At 38.4% G+C, this 20,117-nt stretch overlaps 2 protein-coding genes across 9 annotated transcripts; one reads left to right on the top strand and one right to left on the bottom strand.

Annotated features, from left to right (window-relative positions):
* Positions 1–1,683: 1,683 nt before the first annotated feature.
* Positions 1,684–10,037, bottom strand: fbxo9 (F-box protein 9). The gene is made up of 13 exons (XM_067522175.1): positions 9,896–10,037; positions 5,640–5,705; positions 5,422–5,553; positions 5,267–5,324; positions 4,982–5,081; positions 4,491–4,621; positions 4,284–4,398; positions 3,967–4,085; positions 3,591–3,681; positions 3,421–3,516; positions 3,222–3,315; positions 2,556–2,710; positions 1,684–2,470 (listed from the first exon to the last, which is right to left on the bottom strand). Exons 1-13 carry the CDS (start codon positions 9,896–9,898, stop codon positions 2,362–2,364), a joined length of 1,269 nt encoding a protein of 422 aa, XP_067378276.1. The 5' UTR covers positions 9,899–10,037; the 3' UTR covers positions 1,684–2,361.
* LOC137136587 (serine/threonine-protein kinase ICK-like) lies at positions 9,973–19,857 on the top strand. Of its 8 annotated transcripts, none has more exons than XM_067522102.1 (14): positions 9,973–10,113; positions 12,764–13,017; positions 13,298–13,352; positions 15,095–15,216; positions 15,340–15,419; positions 15,507–15,639; positions 15,728–15,899; positions 16,474–16,641; positions 16,731–17,111; positions 17,330–17,538; positions 18,222–18,364; positions 18,561–18,677; positions 18,820–18,927; positions 19,049–19,857. In XM_067522102.1, the coding sequence occupies exons 2-14, from the start codon at positions 12,917–12,919 to the stop codon at positions 19,198–19,200; spliced, it is 1,941 nt and encodes a 646-aa protein (XP_067378203.1). In that variant the 5' UTR covers positions 9,973–10,113; positions 12,764–12,916; the 3' UTR covers positions 19,201–19,857. The 8 variants fall into 8 exon arrangements, 6 of the variants coding, with proteins under 6 accessions (XP_067378203.1, XP_067378213.1, XP_067378231.1 ...); XM_067522112.1 differs by having other exon boundaries at positions 9,995–10,133; XM_067522130.1 differs by lacking the exon at positions 9,973–10,113 and adding an exon at positions 11,107–11,438 and having other exon boundaries at positions 18,561–18,668.
* The last annotated feature ends 260 nt before the right edge of the window (positions 19,858–20,117 follow it).

The following is a 20,117-nucleotide window of genomic DNA, read 5'->3' as shown; positions in this document are numbered from 1 at the left end:
AAATCATTAAAATCTGAATAATAACTGAAGGTCATAGCTTATTTCCACAACGGGTCTCTTCCACAGATCTCAGCCAGTAAAATAAGTAGGTATCATGTGTGCTCAGTAAGTTAATAGTACATTTTTAAATTTCTGGCTACATGCCATCTCTGGTACAGTTCATATTTAGGGACAGGATTAGCATTACCTTACATACTGTACAGATACTTACAAATAAATACATTTTTGTCTGAAATCTGGGAAAAATCTGGGTTAACATGACTAATGCTTTACTTACTGTAACAAATTAAAAAAAACAGATTGTAAACTTATTTGCAAACTGTTTTCCTTTCTTGAAAATTATGTAATAAGCCACAAATAATATTAATTAAATATGTTTAGTGCAACATAGTTGGAAATTCATTGATTCCCTAATAATTATTTTGAATTCAAATTATATGAATTTAATGGTGTGTTAAAATGTTTATTAGCTATGCTTATGGCTCTTGATGGCACTCGAGGTTTAGCATTAAATAGGCTGTGGCTTTAATCAACAGAATGTACTGTAATGTCAGCTGTGTATCAGAGCAATGCCGAATTATTGAAAAGTATCAATAAAAACTGAATGAAAGTGTCAACAAAAAGTCCACAAAATGTTATTAAAAATGCAGAAATTCACCCAGCAGACTGAAAATGATAACGAGATTACATATTAACACAAAAAAAGATGAAATGATAAACTTTAGTTTCATTAGCAAACTTTAACATAATTGCACATAGGTTTGTGTGTTTCTACTGCATTTTATTTAGCCTACATAAAAACCTAGTAAAATATGTGAAATTTGTGAGTGTTACCATGGGTTTTAAAGTGTTTTGATATTTTTATTTTCAACTGTTGCTGGGCAGACAAAAAAAAATGCTTTTCACTAGTAATAATCCTGGGTTTGCAGACATTTCCAAATGTATTGTCACTCCAACCTTCTCAAACGCTGTGCAGACTTGATGCCATGGAATACTGTCTCACACAGAGCTTGCATTTGGAAGACAGAGCAACTGTTTGTGAGCTTTGCTGGCATGTCTGCTGGTCAGACACTATGCAAACAAGGCCTTACAGAATTTCAGAGGCCATGGTCTGAGGGAGACAGAGAGGGCAATGGGTGACAGCGGTACAGTCAGTAATGTGTCTATTTGGTCTTATCAAAGTGATATGTCAGACTTGTAATCTCTCTTTAGCATTAATACTAGTAGAAATAGCAGAAGTTTAGTTCTGAGACAAACGTTTTGCTTGTCTAGTTTGCATCCAGTATACAACCAATGAAACACTGTAGCACTGATGTGACCTGCAGCAACTATTTGATGTTCACACGACATATAATATAGTTGCAACGATAAAAGTGAAAAGTCTGAAATGCAACCATTAATTTACTGTTGAGCTGAAGAAGTACTGACATTCTGGGAAACACGCAAATTTGTTGGATGAGAGATCACTTCTCCTCTTACTGTGCAGACCTATTTTCTGGAAACCCAGACAATTGGTCTGCACAGTAAACTCTTTATTTTTGTTATGTAATGCTTTCTATTAATTCATATATCTAGCAATAGTTGTTTAAAAACTATTAGATCTACTTACTATAAAAACTGAGGATTTGGACGCATTTCTTTATTGAGAAAAGAAAAAAAACAAACAAACAAACAAAAAGAAACTTAATGGCCAAACATTTTTTAATGCAACTTTGACTTTTTTTTCACTTAGCAATTAATGTCTGATCTGTCCATGTGTGGTTCCTGGAAAATGTGATATGCTGATTATACTTGTGTTTCCTTTGTAAGACAATGATGTAGGAGACTAAAGTCAAATATTTTTACTGAGGTTGTCATTTCATTTTCCTATAGTCAACAGTTAAACTGTACATTAAGGACTTGATTACTCGAGGATTACTTGCTTGACTACACATCACTAGAGTGAGTTTGATATTTGAACACATTTTAACAATACCTCACACCTCAACTATGTAGTTTTTGTCATAAATTATTTAATTTAAAACAAATCCAACTATAAAAAAAATATGGTTATTACCAATGTTTATTTGGAGGGAGAAAGTGCAACACAGAAAAAAATGTTTAAACATTCATTGCTTAAAACAGGTGGGGAAAGTTGCTAATTATTTTAGCTCTCAGCACATTACCATCATTTCTGAAATCAGAAAATAAGTGGTATTCTATTATGTAAACCTGAAATGCAACATGCTTGCATGTAGGAAACATGAGGGTTCACACACACTAAGATGATTTTCCAGCGGCAGCACAAACTAAACAAGCTGAGGATTATATATTTGATTAAAACGGTGAACTTGTGAGATCACCTGCAGGTTTTCAGGCTGCTTAAAGAGGCTGCTCAGAGAAAGCGGTGTAACTCTTCACACGTGCAAAGAAGAAGGGTGTGTACATCTTGTCCAAGTCAAATGCTGTGACAACGGTTTCCCCAGTCAGCCTAAACACATATCAGTTTTTAATCAAATAGAGAAACAAATGGTCTGTTACTAATATTGTTGTGTTCTTGCACTGGTGTGTCTTACTTGTAGGTAATGTGGCAGGAATGGTGGATCCACACTAGCTTACTGACATTCTGACGCCCCCCAGAGGACAGATGCAGTCCTACATGGAAGCTGTGTTCTGCCTCCATAGCTGGGTTCCGCCTGCAGAACCGATTCCTTTGAAACTCGGTCATTTTCTGTTAATTAAAAAATATTTTTTTTAAAGTGGAGCTGAGCAAAAAAATTATAAACCTTTAAATTCTGAAAATCTGTATTTATGTTGCAGGGGAGGGAACCTGTTTTAACTCAGTACAGGACCTATGACATCACTACAGTTCATATTTTAATTTGAGTTGTTGGTTTCCCTGATGTAATTCTTTCCAATTTACCAGTCTCACAATGCTATGTGCATTACACAGAAAAAAAACACATATGTAGCATGTGCTGCAGCTACATTTACACACCAACTTTGAGATGTCTTGTTGCCATCAAATTCAAAATAAGCTAATATTTTCCATTAAATGGTAAAATATCTCAGTTTCAACATCTGATATGGTGCTTATGTTCTACTGTGAATAAAATATGAGTTGATTAGCAAATCATTGCATTCTGTTCTCAACTTTTTTTGAATTGGGGTTGTATAAGAAAAACACTTTCTTTATCATATGGAGAGAAGCTCAGAGAAGAACACCGCACACAAATTCTCACCTCCTCTTTTTTTTTGCAGACAACAGCAAAAACTTTGGTTTGATTGTCTGTCTCCTGTGACAAACGGAAATGACCAAGCAGGACAGAATCCATTCTGAAATGAAACATAAAAAAACATATGCAAGGTGCTGACATTCAATCTCAATTAAAGTCATTTTAATCTTTTCTTGAATTTGTGTAGGAAACAGACTTTGTGTACCTGGTGTTCCTGGTGCGCAAGCGAGGAACAATGGACACAGGGTCCTCAGGGGTGGTTAGCATGACGACATATCCATCCGGGAAGAATCGGAGGTACCTGCCATAACATCAACATTTAGTTGTGAGAGCTACACAACTCAATCAAAAAATAATGAAGAGTTAAACCTCTACCTGTAGTACTCAACGTGGTGCCAAGCCCTGTAAAACCCATCTAGCGATTCCTCTCCTTGTCGTATGTATGAGGTCTTGCTTATATACACACCTGTGGAAAATAAATGAATACAACAAATAGCAAATTCTAAAGGAACAGCTTCAAATTACGTTTTAGATTTCTGTGTAATGAAACCAGGTAAAAGCCCAATGGTGTCACATTATATAACTTGGCACATTTCTTCAGTCATAAGTACAAAGCCATAGTGTTAAATAAATGGTTACAAATGTGTACATAGTATTAATTTGATATGGATGTGGAAACATAAGAAATCAATACTGCATTTAGAGTAATACTATAGAGCATAACAATTAAATGAATAAAATAATTAATTACCATCAAATCGAACACGTGGCCTTTGTAGGAACATCTCCCTCCAGGACTTGAAGGAAACAAGTTTGGTGCAGTTCCGTCCCCACACTCTTAAACAGGCTGAACGCCAAATCTCAGGGTCCCTGTTGAGACATTAAAAGTAAATTTAAAAAAACAAACAAACAAAAAAAACATGCAAACCAAATATAAAGATTTGGTGAGCCTATAATGATGTACATAGAAATAGGTTTTTCCATTAACATCCCTAACTGCCTTATCCCAAATCAGCTGTTGACAAACAACCTGTCAAACATCTGATCTGTGGTGACAGTGGGGCTGACCTCGCACAAATGTAAAACCCACGGCAAACCAAAGAGAGCTGCTCCAGGGCTCGCATGTCCAGATCACTCGAAACAACCCAACGAAATATGTACATCAGGATTTCCCGCGGCAAAGCTGCAGTCAAATAAGATGGGGAACAAATCAGTTGTAATAAAATCAAGCTGCTGATTTAAATAATTGCTTTACAACTAATAAAGCGATTTTACCTGAAATGTGCATCTGAGTCATGTCCAACTCAGGAGTGCAGAGCTTCGGAAAGGAGCTTTCCAAAGAGAGCTGTTGCTCAAAGTAGGCAAGTAGATCTTCAATCTCACCATCAACATCACTGTCCTCCATACTACAAAAATAAAACATGACAGATCAGAGTCCCAGTCTCTCACACAAGCCTGCACGTGTAAGCGAGGAACTTGATAAAACATGTTTCTTTGTTCGTTCAAATTTGTTACCAAAGTTGAACAGCTTAAACTAACTAAATGAGTTGTAAGCAACACTTTTATTAACATGGTAAATACTGCATTTCTCTGTTGACCATAATTTCTTTGGAACAGGAGCTTACAATTGTTCACAAAAAGTCTCATTATGATAAGTTAAAGTTATGGATTAATTTGTATTGAAAATCATAATTTTAAAATATAGACATTTTACAGCATGGGGAAAGATTGCAGACTTAAATAACCAAAAATAAAAAGAAACATACTAGTTTCGTCCAACTCTGTCTGCGTCAGGAGGGCGACTATAGTTGATTTTAAACTCAATGTCAGGCACAAGCTGCATCGCCAGGCGGTAGAACTTGATCGCTGCAAGTAGAAAAGCCAAAATATATATAAAAAAAATATAAAGTCCTCAAGTAATGTAAAATTTTAGTGTATAATACACATGCTCAACTGTGAAGGGCTATGACATGCAATGAAATCAATACAAATTAGTATGAATTAGATAGAGCAATGTTTGTTCCTTAACATCATTTATCCTATGTACACACCTTCATAGACAGCTCCATTTTGCTCTTCCTGAACAGCTCTTAAAAACAGCTCAGTTGCCTGAGAGAAGACAACACATTGTTAAACTTCTGTGACAGCAGTGTACAATATATAAAGTAATAAAACTCCACCTGGAGAAATTTGTTTCGCAACTTACTTTCTCCTCCCGAACAATTTCTTGTGTCCTGTGCAGACCTTTAGTTTGCAGCCGTCGGTCACTTATTCCACTTGCTTCATAGCTCGGTTTGAGTTCAGACATCCACTGTGCTCTGAACGCATTGAGCTCCAACTGCAGTTAAATGAATAAGTTGCACAAGCACTTTTATTGCCCAAGCTGTAGCATTTGAAATGTATATAATCAGAGAGATCTCTCACCTGAAGATTTGGGTCATCTGAATCTTTATCCTCTATTGTACCTCCGATATCTGCATTGTCGTCAGCCTGTACAAAGGTAAAGTATTACTTAAATTTGCCACAGGGGCCTTAAATCATTAAATCATATTACTGTGTACTTTCCAAATGTAATGTATGGCCTGGTAGATGAGCTTTACCAGGTGAAACCATCTGCTTTTCCTAAAATTATAGCAAATAAACGCAGAAGCCTTTGAAAGCAGAAAAGTATTAAATATTAACATTTTTTAATTTCTAGCGGTTGTCTTTGTTGTAGTCTCCTTCTGAGTTTATGAGACAGACTGGAACTGCAATCTCTTTTTCCTTCCGTTGGAAGATTTATTGTTTCCTCACTTCCCATATTTGTTATTTGTTAAAACTCTGCCCATAGGTTTACTAATTATTAACCAAAACCTAAAAATAAACAAGCTATCTTGTAACTTGTATCTGGTTTCAGGGACAGAAGCAATTGATCAATAAATCAATTGATTACTGATTGATCAATGAATTAACGGTATATAAACATTTTGATAAATGCTAATAATTTTGTAATGTAGCAAGCTAAGAGTATCTAGCTTCTCAAATGTCACAATTATTTTCTTTTATTTACATGATTGTAAATAGTTTCATTAGTGCCGAAATACAACAGCATATAAACTGCCTCACCAGAGACAATAACACACTGGATCACTGCTACACTGTACTCAAACACACATCTCTCTGTTCCCAGTGCAGCGCTGGGTCATTCAGATCACTACATGGTTCATCTCCTGCTAACTTGTTAGCAAAAGGTAAAATCTGCAAATCCTTTAGTTAAAACTGTGAAGAGATGGACCAGAGAGGCAAAGCAGCAACTGCAGGACATAAGGGAGTGTTTTTGAGGCCTCAGCCGAACAATTGGATGAACTGACTGACATGGTGACATCATATGTCAGTTTTTTTGTGGACGTGTGTGGCAACCAAGAACCAAGAACAAGCCATGGATCACAGCTAAGCTAAGACACCATTGCAAGACTAAAGAGGACGCTTATAGAAGTGGGAATATACTCCTGTGCAGGCAGAAGATCAAGGTGGCAAAGAGAAACTATACTGAAAAGCTGAAAGCTGTGGTGAGGAGAACAAAAAACGGGCAGACAGCCTGAATGCATTTTATTGCAGGTTTGAAAGACACAGCCTCAGGGTTCCAAGCCCAGATAAAAAAAATTGGAGGGTTGTGGCAGGAAGGGCATCTGACGTAATAAAAAAAAAATAATAATAATTCATGCCAAATCAATGTGCGGAACACTTTCCATTGTGGCAACCCCTGAAGGGATAATCCGAAAGCTATTGATCTTGAAAGACACCTCTAACAACCCACGTACTTCCACCTCTAGACACACGGTGCACTTTTCCCCACTTCCACCTCCAGACACCAGGACTACATACACACCTTTTCACCCTCCTACAGACACACAGACTGTATTCACCCCACCAGCTCCCTCCCAAACACCCTGGAGGCCCTCGGGATATCTGAAGAGGAGGTGAGCACACGCTTCCGCAGACAGAAAACCTGGAAGTCTGCAGACCCAGATAGAGGGCTTTACCCAGTCTTCACCCAAAATTTCAACAAATCACTGGAGCTGTGTGAAGTTCCATCAACCTTTAAACATTCAACCATAATTCCAGGATAATCGCTTTGACATCTTGGATTATAAAATTCTACCAACAACTAATGTTGAACAACCTGAAAATCATCCCAGGACCCCCCACTTCACCCCTATAGTTTGCCTACAGGGCAAAGAGGTCAGTCACAGGTAACATAGATTTCACCATAAATTTCACCAAAGCGTTCAACACCATCACTCCAGAAATCCTGTGCTTCAAAACTTTCCCACCTCTTTGTATCCCCCTACATCTGTCAGTCGATGACCAGCTTCCTCCCCAACAGAACACAGCAGGTAAGGATGGGAAAAGTTACATCCAGCATACAAAAAAAAAATCAGTACTGGTGCTCCTCAGGGATGTGTCCTCTCCCCTCTGCTCTTCCCTCTCTATACAAATGACTGCACCTCCAGCAACTCGACTTTCAAGCTCCTAAAGTTTCCAGACAACACAACTGTTATCGGCTTCATCTGAGATGATGATGAGACTGCATATGGGTGCGAGGTTGATCAGCTGGTGCAGTCAAAACAACCTGATTTCAGGAGAAGCCCCCACACACTGCTTCCCCTCATTATATCCTCTAGGCCTTCATCAACTTTGAAATCCTTTAAATGTTTGCGGTCCACTATCTCACATGACTTGAGGCAGGGGAACAACATTGGCTCTAATCTCAGAAAGACTCAGCAGAGGATGTATTCCCTACAACAGCTGAGGACGTTTGACCTGCCACAGGAGCTGATTATCTAGTTCTATATTATGGTTCTATATTATGGCTCCTCAATCACAGTCTGGTTTGTAACAGCCACCAAACAGAACAAGAAAAGATTGCAGCGGACTGTAAGAGCTGCAGAAAGAATCATTCTGCAGGACTCTCCAGGACTTGTACACATCATGAGGCAGGAAGCAGGCAAATAAAATCACCACTGACCCCTCTCACCCTGGACACAACCTCTTCTAGCATCTCCCCTCTGGCAGGTGCCACAGAGTGCTGTCATAACCACCAGAAGAGTTTCTTTCCTCAGGCCATAACACTCATTAACAGCTGACCTCATACTTACTGATACATTGCTGCTATCTATGCTATTGCATAGACTGGACTCAATAACAATTAGCCACTCCATGCCCACACAAAAACACAAACACTGCACTTTAAGTCTAGAAGTAATTGTGTTGGAACTGCCACACACACTGCACCTGGGTCTGCCTTCTTAGGCAATTCTTATGTTGTTCGCAGTTTCCCCCCCCTCTTTTCCCCTTATATGTTATTTTTCATTTCATATTGGCTCTATTGTGGCTCTAACGTGTCCTTGAGAGCAACCAATGTCCAAAAACAAATTCCTTGTATGTGTTAGCATACTTGGCCAATAAATCTGATTCTGATTAATAATTCGGCCGAGGCTGTAACAGATACGTATGTTGTGCATACCGCATAACATACAATATTGGCCTGTGTGTAACAATATATGGCAGCAGATAAAATGTAGAACTAGGTGTGAGGTCATTTAGTAACCATACCTCTGACAGTTTTTTCCACCAGAAAGAACTGACAGATTTTTCAACTGTAAGCATCCCTTTATAACTTTTTAACTTATTTAATGACCATAATTATCAAAACAGATGACCAAATCTGTTACAGTGGCACTAAGTGAAGCCCAAAAACTTCCTGTTTGGCTCTGCACCAATATAATACGCATTAGGGAAGTGATTTTAATATACAAACAACTCCCTTCTCTACAGCGTAATGTGCACATACTCTTAAAACTCCTTTTCTTGCACACTATAAAAGAGCATTCATCATGTATGTACATCCAGCTTAACAATTTCATTTAATTTGTAAACCCATTTATTGAGGTTTTTTCTTTTTCCAAATTTGCAGCAATAGTACCTAACTTGAGGACTTTCTTTTTACACGCAACTTTACAGGACCTGCTTCTATTACAACATCTCTACCGCTTTGTAAAGAGAAATTGCGCAGATAAATTTGAAATAGAAAAGTCTTGCAGTCTGTGCAAAATAGTGACAAATGAGCTCAAACTTACATATTTTAGCATCGTTAATAACGGCGCTATAACTGTGTTAAGAGTTTGTTAAAGGGATTTTTCTGCACTTTTACTATACATTTTAAATACAATATCCTAATTAAAAACGCTACATACTTTTACCTAAGTAGCGTTTTTTACAGGATTAACATTTGTTCGGGACAATTTATGCAGCGTTGTAATAGAACTTTTGTAAAGTACAGGAGCTGAATACTGAATACAATCCCACGATTGATGTTAATGACCTGGTCCTCTGGTAACGGTTAACGTTACAATCCAAAATGGCTAACGTTAACTCCAACTTACTTTCAATAAACGATTTTAAATTTCAAGACAATCTAAAACAAGTTAGCTTTATGGATTTCTCCCTAAATTGTCATCACTGAAACACGTTAGTGTTTAGTGACCGACTGCTACTTAATCCCGAAGAGACAAGTCAGGCACCAAATTAAGTACAGTTACAGGTGAAGGAAGCCAGGTAACGGTTGCTAAGTTAGCTAGCTTCAGCTAGAAAGCTAACTCGTTCCCGTCCAAATATCAGGCAGAAGAGCGCCGACCCACCATCACAGCTTGGTCAGAAGGTCTTCTTTTTATCCCCACAAGCGGTCAACACTAGCGTTTACAGTTCACGGTCGGAGAAACGAACAACACAACAGACATATTTACGAGCTCGCAGGAACGCAGCCATTTCGCTGAGGAGCCCGGAGCTTCAGGACAACAGGAAGTGAAGTGAAGTATTAGGGAGACGAAGATAAAGCTGCGCCATAAACTGCTCCAGAGTGAGTTTTATAGTCCCGAGGTGTGTGTGTCATTATTTGGGGATATATTTATAACAAATAGGAAATTCGTTATTGAAGGAAATACTAGAGCAATTACATTGTGAAATCAACAAATATTCAAAATAATAAATAAAAAGAATGTGCCCTGTACATAAATTAATACTTTTGTACTACTGTACAATGTTTTGGGGAAGTGACTAATAGATAGAATGTGGAGAATTGCAAAGTATTCCTATTTAAAGCTATGTATGTATGTATGTATGTATGTATGTATGTATGTATGTATGTATGTATGTATGTATGTATGTATGTATGTATGTATGTATGCTATATGTCTATTGTGTAATAATTATTAGTGTGGTTCTTGATCTATTTTTGTGACGTGTGTAGCTATACTTGTTCAAATGATTTGTCTGAATGCTTTTAATGTTCACACTCCCACTTCAAATGTCAGAGATGTTTTAGCAGGAAAATACAACGTGCATCTTGAAAACGCCCCATAAGAAAATAAGAGGGATCAATACAGGGCATTACTGTACTGCAGCTATTGCAGCAAGAGCATCAGTACCCAGTATTGAAAATAATGGGCCTACAGTATTGAAACACCTGTGCCTGTGCACTAATTATTAATTTCATTAACAGTGCTTCAGTTTGCAAAACCAGTTAGTGGGACTTGGGATATTTGTTTAACTTAAATGTTGTAATGTAAAACTATTTTCTGCACTTTTGGCGTAGCTACAGATGATGTCTTTATATACGGGTGTACTTTGTAATCCCATGTAGATAATGACCCTCGCGTCACTGTGTACAGTCTATCAGAAGAGAGCTGACCAAAGGCGAAAACTGGGACGTAAGAGAGCATATCGGTATATCACTTCCGCCTTTGCTTTGCGCCTCGAAAACCATCTCGGTTTTTGTAGTTCATTAGTCTTATCCGGACAACGCGTAAAAGGGTTTTTTTCTGCATACACCCAACAAGTATATCCTATAGACGAAAACAACAAAATCATTTTGAACGAACAGTATATCATTTTATGCTGCAGACACGACCGGTGATAATTTCGTTTTAGTTTGATCTTCGCCGTCGGGAGATTGCTGTGATTTGTAGTAATCGGTTTTCCCAACAACGCGAGATTAGGAGGAGCTCTGCGAGCAAAGGGCCTAGCAGAAATGAGATTTAACACTGTGCTGTGTGTGCTGGGCTGACTGGATGCGGTTGTCTGTCCTTAAACGGCGTCAGTCGGCTGTGTACCCAGCTAAGCCATTTGTTGATTATTCATTACGGATGCTCGGCTATGTTTTGCTGTCGACTTGACGTGAGGAGGGTGAGTGTTGTCTGGTGCTTCTCGTTTCATTGTAAGTTAAGAAACAACTTAACCAGTGCAGTTTTGTTTTTCTGCACCGCTAACGTTATTTTTGTTTTGTTAGCAGCTGGGCCACCACCCGCACCACAACACAATTAGCCTTAATTGCACCACGTTTGGCAGCGTTAACTGCGCAAAGGACTAGTTATCATTTAACCAGAAACGTGCTCACCCAGCTGGAGTATAAAGCCCAAACAACTGGAACCAACTTTACTTTGTGGTATATCTTTAACAATGGAGGGTTACTGCAAAAACTACTTGATTTTAGTCTTAATTAATTAACTATAATGTTAAATTTGACTAGGGATGACGTTAAGGGCACCTAGGTCAGATAAGGTGATGAAGGATGTACAGTAACTGTCGGCCTTTTCCAACTTACTCCATCAATAACTTGTAGCAGTGGTGTCTTATTAAACATGACCATAATTTCACGTTAACGTTACTATTTGGTTCCATGAACACATTTACCAGCCATAGATTTTATACACTGTTTTGCTTGTCTGTAAACAAGAAGGGTTCTCCAGGCTTTTACACTTTGTCTTACTTTTGTTTTCCTTGTTTTTCATCTACATTTTCTCCTTCATAGAAAAGTCTAATCCACAGTAAATCATTGGTGTGTGAATGACAATAAAGAATCAATACAATTGCATAGTGGATCATAAATAAAAAAACTAGCTAGCTGTAAAAGTAGCTGTAACATAAAAACGTTCCTAACCCATCATAAATAGTATTAGTAATAGTCTTCAGGTACATTCATGACTTTACAGTGTCCGAGTGGAGAAACGATAAGCAAGACGCGATTTTAGGTGGGTCTATAACGTTTAGGAGATACTACATTTGCCTAGCCCAAATTCATAAATCAATTTTGACTTCGCAGATAGATACTAAAACATGTGGCCATTAAAACTGGGTAACCCGTGGTTGTTAAAGTACAATAACGAGATAAAGCTGCGGTTTGGAGAATGGAAGGAGTCCATCTCCTTGGGATGGTAATGATTTGTATAAAAGAGCTTGTGGACTGAAGAAAGAAGTCCAGTTAATCTTTGAACTTACCCTTGAGGAAGGACGATAATAGCTTATTGCTGAAATATCTTGGCAAATGTGTATTAGGCCCACACATACCAAGAAATTGCTAGAGACATACATGTAATGTGTTCACAGCATAGACACTTTGTGGTCAGTCAGATGAGTTGTGCAATACTTGATTTTTGTCCATGTTCATTGTAATTGATGCACCTACATTATTAACATTAGTCTTTCTTTTTATCCATCTCTCACCTTTTCAGTTGGGAGGCAAATCCATGACATCATGAGTCCTCCAGCTCTCCCCGTGGTCTTCTGCTGTTGTCACAGAAAAATCTGGTTGCATTCAGCACACATTTCTATTTTCCAACCAGTTATTATCTACCCCCGGATAGTGTTATGGACAGACAAGCATAATGAATAGATACGCTACCATCAGACAGTTAGGGGATGGTACGTATGGCTCAGTCATCCTCGGCCGCAGTTTAGAATCAGGAGAACTCGTTGCCATAAAGAAGTGAGTATTTAAAATGTGTGTGTTTCACTGCAACCTGTGATAGATTTGTTTTCCTTGTCAATTTAGAGCTGATGTTCTTCCCATTATTGTTATTTTTCTCCCCACTGGTCTGTTATTATGATAGCCCGTGTGTAATGATTTTCTAGAACAATGTGGGGCAACACTAAAAAAAAAGGGACTGCTGCACAATTTGGTGCCATGCCCAACAAATTATTTAAAAGTGCAAAGGCAGTGAAGATGTTTACCAGGTTATATGCTGTAAATGAGATCTTTTTTTCAGAATGAAAAGAAAATTTTACTCCTGGGAAGAATGTATGAACCTTCGTGAAGTCAAGGTGAGTTTATTTATTTTTAACTTTAGCAGTTTCTTCTTTTGAATAACTTCACAGAATTATGGAAAAATTAGTCAAATGAGCACAAAGGCAATGTCCTTTCCAGTACTTTAATATAATATGTAAATAATTTAGATGTGTGTTTGCATCTTTGATTTAGGAGTGAATTCTTCATATTTACAGTATTAAACAAATGTTTGATTTGTTAAAGCCCACTTCACAGTTGGCTGCTACTGATTTCAACTGACTTGGGCGTAAGTTTGGTTATGAAATATCCATCCATTCATCATTATGTGTCACCGCTTATCCTATTTGGGTCGCGGGGGGGCTGGACCCTATCCCAGCTGTCATCGGGCAAGAGGATGGGTACACCCTGGATAGGTCGCCAGTCTATCTCAGGGCCACAGAGAGACAGACACAGACAGACAGACAACCATTTGTGCTTACATTCACACCTACAGGCAATTTTAGATTCACCAATTAACCTAACGTGTGTTTTTGAAGTGTGGGAGGAAACCCACTCAAGCACGTGAAGACCATTCCAACTCCACACAGAAAGGCCGTGGCACAAACCTGCAACCTTCTAGCTGCGAGGCGGCAGCGCTAAACCACTCCAACACGGTGTTTCCCGATATGAAATATCATCATTTGAAGCTTATCAGAGAGATAACAACAATATAACAGCTGCAGTGCATGCTGAATTTCAGAGACTGATTCGTATCACACAGGTGACTGTCAAAAGTGGCTGAAGGCATTTAACAGCTACTCAGACTGTGAAACTGTTAATAGCCTGTGATGTGTAGCAGTAATATTAGCTCAGGTCGTAGCTTGGCTAGTCATGAGATCTGTATCAAAATGATTCAGCTGCTAACATGAACAAAGTTTGACATGAAACGTGAATTATAGTATTTAGTTAAATTATTTTAGCTCTTGAGATTTGCAGTTGCTACCTGGAAGAACAGTGTTGGGGGTAATGCATCAATAATGAAGATAATAAAAATGGAATTGAAAAACAATTTAAATGTAATGTTTAAAGTTAACTATGATGTCTTTCAGATGTTTGTTTGTTTTGTTTTGCTCTGTAGTGAGTTGTTGCTAATGCAGTAATAATAATAATACAAGAAATCTACTGTACATTTTAGTCCAGTTGTCAGTTATTCAGACTGTGTCCTTTTCAATTTCAGTATGTTATTGTCTAAATTTCCTCACAGCTCAGAGTCTCACACCAGCTCTAAGAGTAGAAGGTGATTCTTGTGTGCTGTTGGTTTGAGCTCTGGTTCCCATCCTTGGCCTACACAACCCTTTTCCTAGAGCTTTACCTTAACACACAGCAAAACGTGTAGAACACGCCGGTCCCTTAGAGTTCTGCTAATTATGTTATAATTACAGCATGTGACACCATAAAATATCAAAATCCCCTTACAGCTTCTCCCCCTTACTAAAATTCGGCATGGTTAAACGTATCATCCCAGTGCATGGGAAAAGTCAATTTCTCCATCCTGCTTTTACTCTATATTTTTCACCTTTTTAAATTCTATTCATAAATCCCACCTTTGCAGCATTTACCCCTGAACTACATTGTGTTTTTACAATAGCTAAGTTTAACAAGGTTATGATTTTTAGTAATATGATGCGCTTTTGAATGTGCTAAAGTGACCTGTGTGTTTTGTCCAGCATGGTTAGGCTTTTTATTTTAACTATATTCTTCATGTGTCACATAATCTTATATAAACTTTTTTTTTTAGTCTTTAAAGAAACTCAACCATGCTAATGTCATCAAACTTAAGGAGGTAATTCGAGAAAATGATCACTTGTACTTTATATTTGAGTACATGAAGGAAAATTTGTATCAGCTCATGAAGGACAGGTGAGTATAGTTGTGGTTTTCTTTTTTTTTGCAATATTACTTCCACATTCAGAACTATAAAGCATTTGTTAAATGCTTAAAGTTTCTTAACCAAGATTTGGATCTGTGTGTTTCTTGATGCAGGACTCGGTTATTTCCTGAATCTGCTGTTAGAAATCTAATGTTTCAGATATTACAGGGGCTTGCATTCATTCATAAACATGGTAAGTAGCTTTATGTCTCCAGGGTGTTAAATTGAAACTGATATTTTGTACCATTCGAGTCAAGATGTTGATTGTGTCTTTTGTCAGGGTTTTTTCACAGGGACATGAAACCTGAGAATCTTCTGTGCATGGGCCCTGAACTGGTGAAAATAGCGGACTTTGGTCTGGCCCGTGAGATAAGATCTCGACCACCATACACAGACTATGTCTCAACTAGATGGTGAGTAAACATAGTGTACTTATAAAAAAGAAAGTATGTTCAGTAGTTCAGGGAATTCAGGTCTGTAAACTCTTTTCTTTTTGACCAGGTACAGAGCTCCAGAAGTGCTCCTTAGATCCACATCCTACAGTTCACCCATAGACCAGTGGGCAGTTGGATGCATCATGGCAGAGCTTTATACACTCAGGCCTCTTTTCCCAGGATCTAGTGAAGTAGACACCATATTCAAGATTTGTCAAGTTTTGGGTACACCAAAGAAGGTAAGTTTTAGCATGTGAAACGCTTAAAGTGAAAAAGCCCATAAATTTGAATTTCATTAGTAAAAGATTTCAGGGGTGAACAAACCACAATGAACAGTTAAAACACAGTAATAGTTAAGTTATGCTAATAAAGAAGTATTAGTTTGACATGTCTAATTGTTTGGTCAGCCACAATGTAAGGCAGAGTGAAAAGCCATTTGTCATAAAGAGCAGTGAGATGGGATATCATTAATATATCAGGGTAACTGGCCATATACTCAGACACTTTCTCAATGGAGACATTCAGAGTCGCACTTGGTTGCTCATGTGAAAAGTACCTACAAGAGGATTTCTGAGAGAGAAGTACAGTCCTCGGTTTCTTCCTCACCTATCTACAGTTTAAAGTGGGTGTCAAAAGATTGGGAAGAATGTTGGACAGTGCATATATAATCCAGCAACAGAAAGTTATGCTGTGGAGCGAACCCCTAACTCTTTCTTGACCGTTACAATAGCAAATAGCCCACTGCTAGGCTAAGGTTCAGTGTGTGCACAGCCAAATTAAAAGGTGGTTTTTAAACTGCACTTTTCCTTCTAGAATGATTGGCCGGAGGGATATCAGCTGGCAAGTGCTATGAATTTCCGTTGGCCTCAGTGTGTTCCCAGTAACCTGAAGACTCTCATCCCAAATGCCAGTCCGGAAGCCATCCACTTAATGACAGACCTGCTCCAGTGGGACCCCAAGAAGAGACCAGCTTCTGCACAGGTAATGTCTGAAGTGCTCTTGAACTATTTCCTCAGATGCACATAGATTGTAAATTGTAGTTGTTTGTCCTAATCCCTTTAACCTTTCAGGCTCTGAGGTACTCATACTTTCATGTGGGCCAGGCTCTGGGCACTCCTCAGCAGATCCTGGGGCAGGGCAGACCTCAGCCAGGTTTTGTACCACTGCAGGCTCCTTTACAGTCACAACAGATGCTGCAGCAGCAACCCCTGCTGCTCAAACCTGTGCCCCCCTCCCAACCACCGCCTCCCAACCAACACTGCTCCCCCTCCAGGTCTCTCCAGCAGATCCAGACCTCTCCTGTCTCTGCAGCTGCCCAAGCAGCAGCATACCAACGGCACACGGAGCTGATGCGAGAACAGCAGACAAAACACATCCTGAAGCAGGGACGAGTCGAAGGAACACCACAGAGCCATCTTCCTTACATAGTTGACAAGAGTCTCCAGAGCAAGGTAAGACTGGGCATGGACATATGTCAGTGCTGACAGATGTAAACGTCTAGAAAACTCACTATGTTATATGGTCACTGGTTTTCACCTTCTATTTTATTATATCACCTTAAAAATTGTAGTATAGATGATTCCTTTAAAAAGAGGCTGAAAGAAGGTCTCTACAAACCAGAAAAACAGTTTTCTTTAAATTAATAATTGTGGATGTTGTTTTTTTTTAGCAAACGAGACAGGAATCAGAAAATACAAACCTGCTGAGCTATCAGTTGAAACCTAAAGGAGGGCGGCGGCGTTGGGGCCATGGCACAGGACACCTTAAAGGTGAAGACTGGGACGAATATGAAGAAACTGATCTGACATCCACAAGTATTCTCAGAAAAACTAACTTCTCCACAGACAAGTCAAGACAGGGAGAAGATGCACTGAGCAGGTGAGATTTGTCACCAGGGCAGATTTAAGACTACTTAATACTTTCTGCATACTCCTTCAGATATGGATACAAACAGAGGATGCACATGTGCTCTACAGTTGTGGATATGGACACACACACATTCTACACATCTTCGCTGCAAAACACGATGGCATCAATGAGAAGTAGTGAAAGAAATAAAACCGCAAGTGTTTCCACGTACCCTGGTCCACCTTTTCAAGCAGGCCAGTTGCAAGAAACGATCACACTAGTCAAACCTGCTCAGGCAGAGTATGGATTGCCTAGTTTGAGTACACCCTATTTGCTCCAGATAAACGGTGTCAAGGACCTTGAAATAAAGCAGCTGGTTTACTTTGTTGGCACATTAATAGTTTGTGCACTAGGTCTGCGGATGGTCTGCATGGACACAAATATTTGACCTATATGTGGTAGTCCACAGAAAGTCCATCTGGACTCTAGTGGACTAGGAAGATGATGATATTTATGTCATGTATATAGACAAGGACATGTGTAGCCTTTAGTGGCTTTGTTTCTGTATTGATGTGAGAATAAAGATGTTGTAATTATAAATGAATACAACACAAGGTCTGAAGCCTGAGCGAGTGTAAGTGTAAAACATCAGCGTTACTACAAGAAGGTAATTAACACCACATTACTCTCCGTGAACACCCTCTGTCTTTTAGATATGGAAATGTTCTGGATTACAGTCGACCCAACGAACAAGAGGATGCACCTTTAAACCTGAATAAGACCACAGCCTACCAAGAGCCCTCAAGAACTGCCTCTGCAAAACAACATTACTTGAGGCAGTCAAGATATTTACCAGGTAATATGCTGTAAATGAGCTTAGATCTCTGTCACGGGGACTTGGGCTCTCTGTTCTTTTTTTGGATCAGATTTTATTAAATGCTTTTGTAAGATACTTCTTCACATTAGCTTCTTGCTGTGTTGTTCATAACCATATTTATCTAATTAGTTCTTAAATGTTTTCAGAAGAGATAATCTCTGACTATCACATTCAGGCATTAGTACAAAGAAGAATTTGGCCATAAATGCCAGTAAAGATTTAAGTGGAAGCCACCTTTGGGGAAACAGCAGCATTCCATTCGGAGGAACTCTACCGAGCAGAGGTGCTCATGGTAATTTCCCAGGATATGTTTGTATTGTAACTTTACTGTAATCTGTTGTACTTTTTTATATATATATTATATATATTTGTTATTTAATGTGAATTGGGTTCAAATTAATACATCTGCTTTTAAAAAAAAAAAAAAACTTCAGGTACAAATACAATCCCTGGTGGATACATGCCATCATTTTACAAAAAAGACATTGGTTCTGCTGGTCACCGAGGGCTTCAGGGTCCTTTGATGGAATCAACAGCATCAAGTGAGTTTTCTTAAATATTCCTTTATATGCAGTTAACTCTTATGTTTAACTGTTCAACCACCTGTCAATGATTGTTTAAAAAATAACAAAAAAACGTTTATATATTATATTGCTGTTTTAGATTATGCAACATGGCGGTCTGGTCGGAGTCAGGTGAACACCTCCGCCAACCTGCCATTGGCCAACAAGGGCACCCCCGGTCTGTTGCCACGCCCCCCGGTACAGACCATCCACGGGCGAACTGACTGGTCTGCCAAATATGGACACCGTTAGTGGCCTCCCTGGAGCTCTGATCTATGTCGTGGAAGATTGATCCGTGCTCCTTAAACTCTTTTACCTCCAAAGAGTAGGCCTAGTTGTTTTATATTCAAAATTTGTACATACATCTTAAACAGCAATAAACTTTGTTCCATTATGTGTATTATGAATGTGGTAAGTTGTAAAATATTTAAGTATATGTATACAGCTAAATGCAAGTGGCCAAAATTTGAGCCCAGATTTACTCCTCAGTGTTTTATTTTGTATTTCTGTAACATAACTACTGTCCTGTAGAGGTTACACCTGTACACTCAATTTTGTATCAGAGTTGAATGTTGTTCACCAATGTGTATACATAATATGCATATTATGACTTTTGAAACCTTCACTGTGATTTCATTTTGGCTAACTAATTAGTTTTTTGTTTTTTTTACATTCCTGCTGTTTTGTTTTATAATTGTAGCCTTGTCTGTCAGGTAGCTGTCAATTGTGTATTATGTTTAAAGGAAACTCAAGGCAATGCTTCAATTTCAGTGATGTTAATATAATGCAGGTGGTTGCCATATTATAAAAAACTATCTCAGTTGTGACAGTAAAATGGTCTAAATTAACATATTCTATCCTCTTTGCCAAATTGTTATTGAGCATAATTAAAGTTTTGAATTGATAATATGTGTTCATTGCGTGTGTGTTTTTATTTTTTTTTTAACAAAACCTTTTAAAATTATTACCTTTTCTGTCAGCAGCAATTTCAGTACTGCAGGCAACTGCTGACGACTCCCAGTAAAATCTCATTGTTGCATCAAAACTGATCTGATGCTCTGAATCAAAATCTTTTTAAAAATGAGCACATCATTTTGTAATTTCATCAGGACAAATTGGCTTGTGGGCCCTGTAATGGAAAATCGTCCTGAGTATGCAAGTAATGCAGG

The sequence above is a fragment of the Channa argus genome, chromosome 1, assembly GCF_033026475.1.
Source record: "Channa argus isolate prfri chromosome 1, Channa argus male v1.0, whole genome shotgun sequence".
Classification (NCBI taxonomy): domain Eukaryota; kingdom Metazoa; phylum Chordata; class Actinopteri; order Anabantiformes; family Channidae; genus Channa; species Channa argus.
This window is presented reverse-complemented; position numbering and strand designations above follow the sequence as displayed.

What these genes read in the sequence shown, in the direction of transcription:
- fbxo9 (XM_067522175.1), bottom strand. An exon ending in CAGATGACCCAAATCTTCAG is followed by an intron (nt 5,554 to 5,639) that starts GTGAGAGATCTC and finishes ATTTAACTGCAG; the next exon opens with TTGGAGCTCAATGCGTTCAG. An exon ending in TCTGCAAAAAAAAAGAGGAG is followed by an intron (nt 2,711 to 3,221) that starts GTGAGAATTTGT and finishes TTTAATTAACAG; the next exon opens with AAAATGACCGAGTTTCAAAG.
- LOC137136587 (XM_067522102.1), top strand. Translation starts at nt 12,917, where the DNA reads ATGAATAGATACGCTACCATCAGACAGTTAGGGGATGGTACGTATGGC. An exon ending in TGCATTCATTCATAAACATG is followed by an intron (nt 15,420 to 15,506) that starts GTAAGTAGCTTT and finishes GTCTTTTGTCAG; the next exon opens with GGTTTTTTCACAGGGACATG. An exon ending in GGAGAAGATGCACTGAGCAG is followed by an intron (nt 17,539 to 18,221) that starts GTGAGATTTGTC and finishes TCTGTCTTTTAG; the next exon opens with ATATGGAAATGTTCTGGATT.